Below are 15,145 nucleotides of genomic sequence, written 5' to 3'. Positions count from 1 at the left end.
TACAATCTCAACTGTGAAGTAACCGTTATGTCATAATACATAGCTGGCATAGCAACAGTAACTGGTTAACATGACACAAGAAAATCCTCTCCAGTGTTTGCCCCTACATCACCTTCATAAGGACTTTAACGGTGAATAGACACTGGCAGCCACCTGTGTTCAGTGCTATCCTATGGAAGGGGTTAAAATCATGTAACCTGGAATTGTAATTTCAGGGCATGAAGACGATGAGCTTAATTAGGTAAAGTTTGAAAACTTAGCCATTAAACTCTTCCTGTTCTTATTTCATTCATTTACAATTAGAAAACTAATTTTTAGAAATCAAACTTACGGCTTGACTTTACTCAGAGTTCCTGTTTTATACTTTTCCTCTCTGCTTGGTAATGGTGCACTTTCGACTTTAAGTCTCTGGGGTGGCAGACAGTGAATTACAGTTTCTCAGAGAAGATCTCAAATTTATACGTTGCCACTCATTTGCAGTTTAAGTGTCTCGTTGAGTGATTTCCCCCACCCTCACCCCCACTCTCTTTGTGATTTGTTTTCAGGAAAAGAAGAAGGAATGGCAATAAAGAAGACAACCACCATTCCCCCCACTCCAAAAGGAGTAAGAGAAACCTTGTCTTTCAGGATTCTCTAGATGCAGAGGTAGGACACGTGCTCTGATAAAGTCTTTCTCCATTCATTCATTGCCTAAGCTAAATTATCTAATCTGTGCTGTGCAGTTAAAAGAAATGTATTATTCAAAGAAACTTTCGTAAAAACTAATCTCCCTTGTTGCAGTGGCTTTGGACCTTTTTTTTTTTTTTAAATCACAGCCCCTTTGAAAATCTGATGAATGCCATGGACCCCATACACTCACACACAAAAACAACCTCTCCATCCTACCAAAATTTGGAGTTTTTTAGAAGCCCACAGACCATGGAAACACCCATCCATGGAACCCCTATTTAATAATATTTTAGAAAGTAACCTGTGTTTTAGAAGTTTATGACCTTTACTTTTTGTTCTTTAGACGTGAACATTTTGTTGCTTCAGTTCATGTGTCTTTATAATTGAACCAAAACAAATAAGAAATCCCATTTTGAAGTGTTTTCACTTTTCCACTATGTTGTTCTGAAAAAGGCTGAAATTTTCTACAATGCATGGTTTCTTGAAGCGCTGTTTAATATATGGATAATAAAGAGAAAATTTCCAGGTTTTCACATAATTTACCTTTAAATGCTCCGATGGATTTGGTTAGGATAATCTGTTTCACTTACTCCCATTTCTAAATTCCAGCTTCTAAGGCAGCTGCCTTAGGATGGGCTCATTTTATGATTCTAGGGTTGGAATGTACACTGAGGTGAAAAAAAATTTTTTTTTCTCCTGTTGAGGTTCACATAAATGAAAAGCACTGAGGCATAGGGAGGGGGATGGAGATGAGGGGAAAGCTAGGACTTGAAAGAAAATAAAATACTTGGTTCATTTGTATTAGGAAGAACTACACAATTATGAAGAATTACACAATTCTATATTATAAATGTAATATGTATTCCAGTTCTGTTTTCATGAAGATAGATAATTAATATTCCTCCTCATCTCTTCCTATTTCGCTTATCTACTGGTTCTTGCATTAGCCTGTTAAGGTGGTTTTTTTTCCCCTTCCTACCTTATTTTTCCCTCAAGTTGCTGGGTCTTTTCTCTCCCTTTTACCTCCTAGCCGTAATCTGCATTCACTGCCTGTTATTTTTCATCTCCTTTGATGCAGCTACTCACTAAAACTTGGCTCCCTCCACCCACCTACTTTTCTGCTATGATATTTCTCAGGGATCACCTGAGATCTTGCTAAATTCATTCAACAAATCTTTGCTGAGCACCTTCCAGTGGCCAAGCATTGTCCATGGTGCTTGAGGTCAACTTAGGTGTCTCAGTCCTTTCTTCAACGACTCCTTTCTATTCTACCTCCAGTGTGTGTCAAATAATGTCCTTCCCTTTACATTTCCACAATCCTAATTCAGGCCTTCCTTCCCTCTTGCTTGATGCATTGCAAAGCTTCCCAGGTGGTCTCTGTGCTCTCAGTCTCTCCCTACCCCATTCATCCCACATGCACCTGCTAGAATCATGTTCCTAAGTGCAGATCTGAGTATGTTTATTTTTGCTCAAGCACCTGGTCCCACAGACCCCTTAACATGACATTCAGAGCTCTCAATAACCCAACCATAACTTCTCTTGCATAGTCTGTCTCCCGCTAACTCCTCTGTAGGAGGCTCCAGCCACTCATCATGTTACTTGCTTCATCTTCTCAAACACTGCTCTTCACCCTGCTTTTGATCTTGTTCCCCCAGTTTGTAACACCCTGCCTCTTAATATTCTTCTGATCCTCCAAGGCCCAGTTCAGATGTCATCCATCTTAAGGGGCCTCCCCTTGTTCCTCCAGTCAGCATCTGCTTGCTGCTAGATTCCAGTCATTGCAATAGCTTGGCACTGTCATTCTTGAAGTAATCTTCTTCACTGGGCTCGGGAATTACCTGTTGAATGCCCCAGTAGCCCTGGCAAAGCGCCTCATTGTACATAGTAGGCACACAAGTATTGTTTGGGATTTTCTGTGGGGAGGGGAGGGCATCACGACAACCTGTGGAGTCCTGGCAGGGGCACGTTAAGCAAACCGACAAAAAGCTCCACAGGCGATTCTGATGCCTCTCCCAAAATAGAATGTGCTATAGAAAATCTCTGCTGGACGCTACTGAGCTTCTTTGGTTATGGGGTACATAGGCAGATTTCATTAAGGCCTAAACGAACCTAACTTCCCACCTCTTAACATAGACCTGGACTCCAGGACTTTTGTGAGGTGCCTTTGTGAATATTGTGTAGTGAGATACTGTGAGTTTGGTCAGAATCTTCATGAACCTAACTTCATTTTGCTTGTGTACATGAATTTGCAAGGGATTCTGTTTCACAGAGCATGGCCCTATTCTCCTTTGATTGTTAATACTGTTTTGCCATGAAAATACCTTGTGCAGATATCACCATTAAGCCTCAGATCTGAGAGAAATGACATGAGGTTTGTAACTGTCAAATGGGATAAACATTGTGACGAGGAGTCTCTCTGTAAGGAGTCAGGAGAATGGTGAAAAAGCTGAGGTATTTACTGGGTCTTTCTTAGTCCTGAAGCATTTAGAATCTCATTTCTCTTCAGATTCAAGTGTAATAAGGTCAACACTTTTGTGCTAGGACAGCAGTTTCAATTTTCAAAACCATGTACCATCAAGGAGTTAACTTTTCCTCCATGAGCCATCTGACAATAAAAGGCTTCCCTAAGCAGGACATCCCACATGAAGTACATTCACAAGGGTAAGTTGCGGCACAGTGTTGCTGAACCCGGAGGGGGGGTTCCTTGTCTGGCACACTCAGACTTGCCGATGATCTGGACACTGGTCTTTGAAAAAGAGAAAGTAACTTTATTGCAATGCGCAGAGCAAGGAGCCCGGAGGAAGTCCCTCAGATCCGACTCCCCCAGCTATGGGGAAGCAAGGCTTATATGTGATTTGGGTAGCAAGACGGAGGCTGCACAGGCGTACTGGGGAGGGAAAATTCTAGAAGGAAGACGTTGCAGGAATTATGGCGGCCAGGAAACAGGAAGTGATGTGGTTCTTGTTGGCCCTCTCACTTCGGAATGGGGTCCGGGTAATGATTTTCCTTCTGATTCGTTCCACCTGTTGCAGCATCCTCTGTTGAGGTCAACTGACGGTCACAGCTGGCTCTTTGCCTCTGCGGGGCAGGCCGAATCTGGCTTAAGGACTGATGGAAATTTACTGGCATTCGTAGGGTGAGGTTACAACAGCAAGGCCATGTTTATTAGATAAACAGTATTATTAGCCTAGCAAATGAGAGTGAATATGACATTTTAGATGTATGTTAATAGTTTAAAGGCAGCTAAACATTCTTCCTAAATTTTTTTTTTCTTTTTTACAGCATCACAGATCATTTTAAGTCTTTGTTTTGAAGCCAGAAGTAGCTGAATCCAAAAGCAGACTTTCCCTGGTCTTGTAGTAGCCTTCTTGAGTTTTCTTTCTTACAGATAAAATATTTACTTTTCATAAAAGAAATACATTTGCTGTATATGATTTAGAAACTAAAGATAGCCAACATATAAAAATAAAAACTGGACTAAAGTCAAAAACTTTATATATTTTTCCAACCGATTATTGGAGCAGACATTCATATGTTAAGAACATTTTAAAACCATATGCCACACTATACATACTGATTTGTAACCTTTGCAAATGATGTCAGGGACATCCTCGTGTATTAGGATATATACAACTATATTCTCATTGTTAATGGCTGACGACATTCTATTGTATGAATGGATGCGCTATAACTTAACCACTTCCCTGTTTACTGACATTTAGTTGCTTCTGATTTTCACCTAGTAAAAACAATGCAGAGGCGTAGCGAGGGAGGGGGCAGAGAGGTGCAAGTCAAAGAGGGGACCAGACAAGGCGTGGAATGACATTCTGAGACCCCACAAATATGAAAGGTGCCTGATCGAGGCAGCGGGACGGCATTTCTGCTGAGTCGCTATCAATGTATATCCATCTTGAAATTGGGAGGGGGCGCAGTCCCCCTGGGTGCTCGAATTGGGGAGGGGGCAACTTAGAGATGGCTTCTGGGCACTCATTACCCCCTCTATGTCCCTGAGACAATGCTGATATTGTAAACAGTGTTTCAACACTCATTTGCACGTATGTCTCTATAGAGTTGGGTTTAAAAACTTTTTAAATGAACTAGAGTTGGAAGTAGATCTATTTTTTTTTCCCTGAGAGCTATTTTACAGAAATCCCATCTAGCCTATTAATTTTAACGTACTGTTAAATTTTCCCAGCATAGCATCACCCTAGCCACTATAGTGTAAAATGAATATGTTGTAATTTGACATGAAAACTTGATTCATTAAAACCCAGTTCTAGTTCTTGCCTTATTTTTCTCAGACGGTATCTGTAACTAAAAACAATAAGGAATGCCAACTAAGAGGAACCAAAGTGTGTGTGGTAGGTTTCTTATCCAATGTAATAGCCTACTTAATATTTGAATATTCTTAACCTCACTAGTTTGTGCCTGTGGAGGTTCTAGAATTTTTCACTCTGGGCCAGGACCGTCTATTCTTGAACTGTCCTTGACATTAAGTCCTCAAATCAGTTTGATTGCTGTTGCTGTTAACCCAGCCATCCGACTTCATTTGGCCATCACTTACCAGGTGGTAAGTACATAATCGTCACACATTTGTTTGTACGTAGGTATGTAAGTATGGAGCCCCGGTGGTTAAGACCACGGCTGGTAGCCAAAAGGTCAGCAGTTTGAATGTACCAACCGCTCCTTGGAAACCCTGTGGGGCAGTTCTACTCTGTCCTATAGGGTGGCTATGAATCGGTATGAGTCAGAATCCACTGGATGGCAAGGGGTTTTTTGTCCTTTTTTTTATTTTGGTTTGTGCCCAGAGGCCCTCTTATTTGCTATGGGCATAACAGGTATTGTTACTACAGCCTGTAGCACTTCTTTGGAGTCTGAGAAGTTACTTCTCTGATGCAAATTACTGGAATAAATGGTGCAAACAGGGACAAAGGATGTGCGAAGGAATTTGGAGTGAGACGCCCTGTGTTTAAATCTTCACCCTGCCACTTCCTAGCTGTGTGAACGTGGGCACATCAGTGACCTCAGCTTCCTCATCTGTAAACTAGGGCTGTTAGTCCCAACCTACTTTACAGGGTTGTTCTGAGGATAGAATGAACTATCTTAAGTGGGTGTACTTTGTAAACTGTCAAGCCCAGCATAGAGTTTGATGCTGTTATTCTCCGAACTGAATAGGAAAAAATATTGTAATAGCATAATAGTGATCCTGTTTCTGTCTTTTTCCTCCCAGCCTTCAAGCAGTGATAATGATAGGAGCAGCGGCAGCAGCATTAATAGCCCGGAGAGAGCGAGTGGCCCAGGAAGCAGTTTAAACCAGACTGGTGCTGAACTCAACCCCAACATCCCTCAGTCCTTCTACGAGAAGGCTGCTCTATGCCAGGGTCCCTACTTCCACATCAGCCAACTCTTGAAGGAGGCACACTTCCACAGCCTGCGGCAGAGAGGACGGTCTTCTCCAACCAGATGAACTAGGAGCTCCTTGTTCCAAACTAAAATTTGCTTTAAAGAGCAATCGCACGCACACAAAAAAGTCTGTTGGCTTTTCAGTCCATATTTTAAATAACAGGCTAATGGACAATTGTTTACTTGTGGTTTTGCTACACTATTGCAATGTCAAAGGGACTTTGAAGCAATTTTTATAGAATTCTTTTCAGGTTGGGTGTCAAATCCACGTCAAGGTAGCAGTATGAGGAAACCGCATCTGTGTGTTGAATGCGTAGCATGTCCAAGTCAGGTTGGCTTCCAAATCTGTCAGTCAGAAACTCTACTTCATGTCAAGGAGCCCTGGTGGCATAGTGGTTAAGGGCTCAGCTGCTAACCTACTCTGTCCCATAGGGTCACTATGAGTCGGAACCGACTCCATGGCACCTAATGACAACAACTTTATGTCAAAAGGTCTTTTAAAATGTGGAAGGTCTTCTTTTTTCTTTTTCATGCAGTTGATTCAGTCGGCTAGTAAAGGCTGTGTAGTTTTAACAAAAACGGAAACAAAACACCTAAGTTGCTTTTTCAAAACATGGAAAACTTGATTCAGTCTTGCACTGAAATGAACTGCCATGCTGCCTCTCAGAAAGCAGATGTCCTATTGAAATTCCCCTCTCCTTGTAACAGGAGTCCCTGGGTGGTGCAAACGGTTAACACGCTCAGCTGCTAACCTAAAGGTTGGAGGTTCGAGTCCACCCAGAGGTGCCTGGCCATCTACTTTCAAAAATCAGCCGTTGAAAACCCTAAGGAGCACGGTTCTACTCTGACACAAACGGGGTCACCATGAGTCAGAGTCGACTCAAGGGCAACTGGTCTAACAGGAGAACAATTAGATCCAATTAGACTGTGTAAGTGAAACCCTCTCTAACAACTGCCTTCAGAATGTATTCTCAGACACCTTCTGTATCATTAGCTCTTCAAAGCGTGCATTTCAGACTTGGCTTGGTAAGTGCATAATAACTTTTTGTCTTAAATGCAAACTTGTTATGCTGACACCTTTTGTTTTCTCATTTAAAATTTCACCTATTATGTCTAGAGTTTATGCTGATAAAGTGGAAGCTACTCGAACTGGTGCTTGAGTAACACAAGTATTGTGAAACTGGGTCAGACAACCATCCACTTTGTGCTTCAAGGATCCCTTCATAGAGACACTAGGGGGCCAGCTTCTGTCATTGAAACTGTAAAGATCGGCATGGCTTAGAAATAGTGAGCTGAGGTGCCTTTAGAAGAAACAGGCAGTAGTATTTACTTAGAGAGAGGTGGATATGTGTCCGTGTTCTTCAGTCATACCAAAGAGGCATCCAGGTTTGAATAGTGACTGCACAGATGTGTATGCTACCTCAGTGATAAGCTGTACGAAAAAGGAAACAGAATGCATCAGGCCATCTGCCCTGGAGAGTGCCAGATACAACCTGACACTGCCCGAGAGTGTAATAAAATTCTCCTGCCTGCTCATGTTGTCTTCTCCACAATACTTGGACGTCCCCATAGCACAGACAAGGAGACCTGAGAAATAAGGCCACTCTAGAAAGAGGTCTTTGCCAGTTGTCCAGATTTAGAAAAGATGTAAGGGAACAGAATGACCGAAAGAAGGATGAGATTTTATTAAGTGACAGAACTAACAATTGAAAAGTGAGAACTATCTTAGGAAAAGGATAACACACACACACACACACACACACACACACACACACACACACACACACACACACACACACCCCTTCTTTCCATAGTCATGTAGTATGGTTAAGGTTTTAAGGTCAGTTACTTGATACGTAATTTTAGTGTTATGGGAAAAAGTTACAGCAGCATTGACCCCACGCTTATAGAATATATAGATCCTTTTTTTCCCCCCTCAATTAGACTTGTCGTGCAAGAAAGAACTTTTACTATTTCTACTGTCTCCGAAGTTGTAAAACCAGATGTTTAGCAAAAAGACTTTTGACCTGATAGCAGGGAATGTAGGAAGGATACCTAGCTACCACTTTCTATAACAATACAGCCAACAACCAAGTACTAAAGGAGACAATCTGTTTTAACTCTTAAGCCACATGTGTACAACACGATTCAGAAAAGCCCAGGAAGGCTCTTGCAGGCTTAAATACATGATATCCCACTGAAACAAAGTGTGTATTAAAAATGCAAGTATCATCAAAGACCTGAGAAAGCAAATTTCCTTTCATTCTCCACCTTACGTGGGTGATGAGACCATCACCAGGAGCAAACATCATTTTTTTCAAAATAAGTTCAATCTTGGTCCAGGGTCGGCAGTGTAAGTCTCTTACCCTAGGAAGTACAATGTGGAATCTCCAGCTTATCTTTTGCAGACTTTCTAAGTCTTGGCAGCCTGATACATATTTCCATTATGAGGTGAATAAGCATCTTTTAAAATATCTGTTAGCTCACACTGGTAAGAGCTGGTACTTACTCATTGCTCGGCCCTTAAAAGCACCATTGTTTTTGTGCATTTTGTCATTCAGCTTTCCATCATATACTTAAAAGGGAGCTATCTGGGCTGTTGGGTGGGAGATGATGACAGGATGAACCTTTTGGTGTATGCACTGACCTGAGCTTTTCTTTTGGCGCTTTCACTGGCTGACCTAGCCTTTTGAGTGCTTGCCATGCTCCGTGGAAAAAGTCAACACTCCACGACAGGATGAGGGAATGTCGGTAATATGAGCAGGAGGTTTCAGGGCCCAGCCAAAGTCTACTTTAAGTCACTTACCTGATCCAATTCGATGTCAGTGGTAGTATATTATGTGGTTTTGGGGGAACTGAATCTACTGCTCCTTGAGGTGAACTGATTCACTGTACCAGTCACCAATCCAGAGACACAGAGACACCTTTTTCTCGTCAAAAGGAGCAAAATAAAATGTTCATCGATTATTAAACAGGTAAAAGTGATAATCACTGCTCTGTTGCCAGTCATCGCTGCTTTGTTCCCAAGCATCTATTTGGGGGTTTACTCTTCTGCCATGTTAATGCTTCAAAATAACTTTTTCTTTTTTCAGAATCACCACAGGTGAGTGGCTTATAGTCATGTACCTCTTTTGCTTTATACTTCTTTTGTAGCCTTTGGTTAACCTAATAATCTTTGTCTACAACTAAAGGAGTCAAATCATGGTTACCTCAGCTTTTGGGAGCTTTCAATGCAATCCTGCATACGGCCCTTATATCTAACTTAGGTATCTGCCCCTAACTGGCCTCCCAAAACTACATTCTGGAGTATTAGGTGGAGTAGCAAGTTAGTTTCATAATTTGACCCTGTACTGCTTCATTCACTCGAAGCCTGTTTCTGTCTTCACTTATATAAGTTTGCTGTACAGGTAAGAAAGGTTGCTATTGAGGAGTGTGGCATAAATCACCCAGTTCAAATGGATGGTCAAGAGCTTTCAGGTACTCAGTCACTTTCCCGATCCTGAAAAATGATTAGTGTCCTTACACTCTAAATTTTCTTAGGATTGGAAAAAAAACACCTATGGAAGGATCTTCAGAATGACACAGTAATTATCTCCAAAAATCCACTCCTCCATGAAAGCACCTAGAACCCTGGGGAAAAAAAAAAAGGTCAAAATCAACTTTTCCAAAGTTCTGGAAATTAACCAAACACTTGCAATAATTCAGGAAGCATTTACTCAAGAAAAATGGCTAAATATCAGTAAGAAAACTGAACTTTATGATGTGTGAATTTTTGCTTCCCCATCCTCCTCTCCCCAAGCTCTGCAGTAGCCTTCCAAACCAGCAGTTTGCAGCCACGGTGGCTGAGAAAACTAGCAGCCTAGATGCCCCTGGAACAGATAGGCCAGATTTGGAGCTACTCAGCCCTATCCACAGAGAAGTATCACTAGTTGACTTATCTGGCGTTTCCCTGGAAAAGCCCCATTTGCAGAACTGTTGATTATTTGACTTGACTCAGAGTTTCCTCTATGGGAAAAGCCCTATACCCAGGGCGTTTGTTGAAAAAACAAATGTGACAGTTTTTTTTAAGTCACAGGTGCCTGAGGTGGCAATGACAGTTGGGAAAATAAGCAGCTGGACTAAAACTTCAAAGGAAGACCTGGGGGAGTGAGCTAGCTGTCCACAGGGGACTTTGAAAAGCTCCAAAATATTCCCGAGGATCTACAAGGCCCACACACATGTATAGCCTTGTGTGCATATGCCAGGAAAGACCTGAGAATGCCCTAATCTTCCACCTCTGGGTGGGCCTTAGGCTCTGTGCAAGCAGGAAGTGAAGGCTAAGGCAGAAGTTGTAATCTGCCAGAGTATGGAAGGTAAAACCCCAACACACACAGCTAGTCACTAAGTAAATGTTGGGAGACTTTTGGTTCAAGGCATTTAAAGAAGTTAAGGAAGTTTCTGTCTGATCATTAGTTCACAACTAAGCTAACCAAGAAAAGACTTCAGTGGCCACACACAACAGAATATATACCTTACAGAGTACATCCAGGAAAATTATTAAACAAACAAACAGCAACAACAACAATGACAACAACAAACACTGGGGTGGAGTGGGGGGAGGAAGGATCTGATATACAGAGTGACCACATTATATTATTTAAAATTTTTGTCTCATAACAAAAACTTACAAGAATGCAAAGAAACAGGAAATTATGACACACACGCACACACACACAAGTCAATAGGAACTGTTCCTGAGGAAGCCCAGGTATGGAGCTTACTAGACAAAGCCTTTAAATTAGCCGTGATAAATATGTGCAAAAGCTGAAGAAAAACATGTCTAAACAAATTAAAGTATGACAATAATGCCTCATCAAATGGAGGATATCAACAAAGAGAAAAGATACTAGAGAAGACCCAAATACAAATTCTGGAGTTGAAAAGTACCATAACTGAAATGACACTTCGGTGGAAATTTCAGCTCCAAAAGAGATTTGCACTGGAAGAAGAAGGAATCAGCAAACTTGGGGACAGGTAATTGAGATTATCCCGTCTCAAGAAAAAAAATAAATAAATAAAATAACGAAAGTGGAACAGAGCCTCGGAGACATATGGGACACCATCAAGTATACCGATATTTACCTAGAGGGAATCCCAGAAGAAGAGGAGAGAGAGAGGAGGGCAGAAAGAATATTTGAAGAAATAATGGCCAAAAACTTCCCAAATTTGATGAAAAACATTAATCTCCACATCCAAGGAGCTCAAAGTACTCAGAGTGGCATAAACGGAAAGCACTCCACATCTAGATACATTATAGTCAAATCGTCAAAAGCGGAAGACAGAGAATCTCAAATGCAGAAGAACCAACCATTCATCACATGCACAGGATCCTCAGTAAGATTAATAGCTGTCTTTTCGCCAGAAATCACGACATAGTCAAGGTGCTGAAAGCACTGAATTCTAGATTCAGCAAATCTATCATTCAAAAGTGAAGGCAAAATTAAGACATTCCCAGATAGAAAAACCATAGAATCTGTCACTAACAGGCCTGTCCTACAAGAAATTCTAAAGAGAGTCCTTTGGGCTGAAAAGAAAGGGCAGTAGATGACTCAAAATGAGAAGAAACAGCTGCAAACATCCATTAATAATCGGAACGTGGAATGTACGAAGTATGAATCTAGGAAAACTGGAAGTCATCAAAAATGAAATGGAACGCATAAACATCCGTATCCTAGGCATTACTGAGCTGAAATGGACTGGTATTGGCCATTTTGAATCCAACAATTATGTTGTTTACTATGCCAGGAATGACAACTTGAAGAGGAATGGTGTTGCATTCATCGTCAAAAAGAACATTTCAAGATCTATCCTGAAGTACAACGCCGTCAGTGATAGGATAATATCCATACGCCTACAAGGAAGACCAGTTAATACGACTATTACTCAAATTTACCCACTAATCACTAAGGCCAAAGATGAAGAAACTGAAGATTTTTTACCAACTTCTGCAGTCTGAAATTGACAGAACATACAATCAGGATGCGTTGATAATTACTGGTGATTGGACTGGGAAAGTTGGAAACAAAGAAGAAGGCTCGGTAGTTGGAAAATATGGCCTTGGGGATAGAAATGATGCCGGAGATCGCACGATAGCATTTTGCAAGACCAGTGACTTCTTCATTGCAAATACCTTTTTTTCACCAACATAAACGGTGACTATATTTTTTTATACATATACATGGGCCTTGCCAGGTGCAATACACAGGAATCAAATTGACTACATCTGTGGAAAAAGAGGATGGAAAAGCTCAATATCATCAGTCAGAACAAGGTCAGGGGCCAACTTGCTCACATGCAAGTTCAAGTTGAAGCTGAAGAAAATTAGAACAAGTCCACGAGAGCCAAAGTACAACCTTGAGGATAAAACAACAACAACAAAAAAAAGCCAAACCTGTTGCCGTTGAGTTGATTCCGACTCATAGCGACCCTATAGGATAGAGAAGAACTGCCCCATAGAGTCGCCAAGGAGCGCCTGGTGGATTCGAACTGCTGACCTTCTGGTCAGCAGCCGTAGCACTTAACCACGACGCCACCAAGGTTTCCACCTTGAGGATATCCCACCTGAATTTAGAGACCATCTCAAGAATAGATTTGACCCGTTGAACGCTAATGACCAAAGACCAGATGAGTTGTGGACATCATACATGAAGAAAGCAAGAGGTCATTAAAAAGACAGGAAAGAAAGAAAAGACCAAAATGGATGTCAGAAGAGACTCTGAAACTTGCTCTTGAACGTCGTGTAGCTAAAGCGAACGAAAGAAATGATGAAGTAAAAGAGCTGAACAGAAGATTTAAAGGGTGGCTCAAGGAAACAAAGTATGACAATGACATGTGCGAAGACCTGGAGTCAGAAAACCAAAAGGGAAGAACACGCTTGGGCGTTTTTCAAACTGAAAGACCTGAAGAAAAAATTCAAGCCTGGAGTTGCAATATTGAAGGATTCTACAGGGAAAATATTAAATGACGAAGGAAGCATCAAGACCAGATGGAAGGAATACACAGCTTTACAATACCAAAAAAAATTGATCGACGTTCAACTGTTTCGGGAGGTAGCATACGATCAGGAGCTGATGGTACTGAAGGAAGAGGTCCAAGCTGCGCTGAAGGCACTGGCATAAAACAAGGCTCCAGGAATTGACGGAATACCAATTGAGATGTTTCAACAAAAGGATGTAGTGCTGGAAGTGCTCACTCATCTCTTCCAGGAAATCTGGATGACTGCTACCTGGCCAACCAAGTGGAAGAGATCCATATTTATGCTTAAATATGCCTATTTATGCATATTTATGCTCCAAAGAGAGGTGATCCAACCAAATGCGGAAATTATCAAACAATATCATTAACATCACATGCAAGTCAAATTTTGCTGAAGATCATTCAAAAGCAGCTGCAGCCGTACCTCGACAGGGAACTGCCTGAAATTCAAGCCGGATTCAGAAGAGGACATGGAGACAGGGATACCGTTGCCGATGTCAGGTGGATCCTGGCTGAAAGCAGAGAATACCGGAGGGATGTTTACCTGTGTTTTATTGACTATTCAAAGGCATTTGACTGTGTGAATCATAACAAATTATGGATCACATTGCAAAGAATGGGAATTCCAGAACACTTAATTGTGCTCATCAGGAACCTATACATAGACCAAGAGGCAGTCGTTCGAACAGAACAAGGGGATACTGCATGGTTTGAAGTCAGGAAAGATGTGCGTCAGGGTTGTATCCTTTCACCAAAATTATTCAATCTGTATGCTGGGCAAATAACCCGAGAAGCTGAACTATATGAAGAACTGGGCGTCAGGATTGGGGGAAGACTCGTTAACAACCTGCATCATGCAAGTGACACAACCTTACGTGCTGAAAGTGAAGAGGACTCGAAGCACTGACTGATGAAAGTCAAAGACCACAGCCTTCAGTATGGATTACACCTCTACATAAAGAAAACAAAAATCCTCACGACTGAACCAATAAGCAACATCATGATAAATGGAGAAAAGATTGACGTTGTCAAGGATTTCATTTTACTTGGATCCACAATCCACAGCCATGGAGGCAGCAGTCAAGAAATCAAAGGACGTATTGCATCGGGCAAATCTGCTGCGAAAGACCTCTTTAAAGTGTTGAAGAGCAAAGATGTCACCTTGAAGACTAAGGTGCGCCTGACCCAAGCCACGGTGTGTTCAATCACCTCATATGCACGCAAAGGCTGGGCAATGAATAAGGAAGACCGAAGAAAAATTGACGCCTCTGAGTTGTGGTGTTGGCGAAGAATATTGAAGACACCATGGACTGCCGAAAGAAAGAACAAATCTGTCTTGGAAGAAGTACAACCAGAATGCTCCTTAGAAGCAAGGATGGTGAGACTACAACTCACATACTTTAGGCATGTTATCAGGAGGGGTCAGTCCCTGGAGAAGAACATCATGCTTGGTAAAGCAGACGGTCAGCGAAAAAGAGGAAGACCCTCAACCAGATGGATTGACACAGTAGCTGCAACAATGGGCTCAAGGCCGGGCAGTGTTTCATTCTGTTGTGCATAGGGTCACTATGAGTTGGAACCGACTCGATGGCACCTAACAACAACAAAAAAAAAACAACAAGAACAGACAATAAGTCAAATCCACACAAAAAAAGTGAATTGCTCTGTTAAAGTTAACTCCATAAGTAAATATGAAAGACAGTATCAATGTATTTTTGTTTGTACACTTCTCTTCTCCAATCCAATTTGAAAGACAACTACATAAAGCAATAATTTCAAATTATGTTGAAGACCTTATAGTGTATAAAGATGTAATTCGTATGACAAGAATAGCACAAAGGAGCAGGAGGGAATGGAAGTATATTGAAGCAAAGTTTGTGAACACTGTTGAAACTAAGTTGGTATTAACCTGAACTGTGTTGTTTTAAGCTGAGATGTTAATTGTAACCCTCATGGGCAGCCAATAAGAAAATAACTAAAAATACATAGTAAAAGAAACAGCAAGCAAATAAAAGTAGTACATTAGAAAATATCCGTTTAACACAGGAGGAGGCAGTAG

General features: G+C 41.4%; 1 protein-coding gene across 1 annotated transcript; it reads left to right on the top strand.

Moving 5' to 3' along the window:
- Nucleotides 1–543: 543 nt before the first annotated feature.
- LOC126068778 (protein FAM104A-like) lies at nucleotides 544–14,805 on the top strand (the record flags this gene model as incomplete). The annotated part of the gene is made up of 2 exons (XM_049871482.1): nucleotides 544–645; nucleotides 5,900–14,805. Coding segments are annotated over 2 exons (339 nt in total), but the record flags the coding sequence as incomplete, so codon positions are not given.
- Between the last annotated feature and the right edge of the window lie 340 nt (nucleotides 14,806–15,145).

Source organism: Elephas maximus, chromosome X (assembly GCF_024166365.1).
Source record: "Elephas maximus indicus isolate mEleMax1 chromosome X, mEleMax1 primary haplotype, whole genome shotgun sequence".
NCBI classification, from domain to species: Eukaryota; Metazoa; Chordata; class Mammalia; order Proboscidea; family Elephantidae; genus Elephas; species Elephas maximus.
Note: the sequence above shows the minus strand (reverse complement) of the source record. Positions and strands in the feature narration are given on the sequence as shown.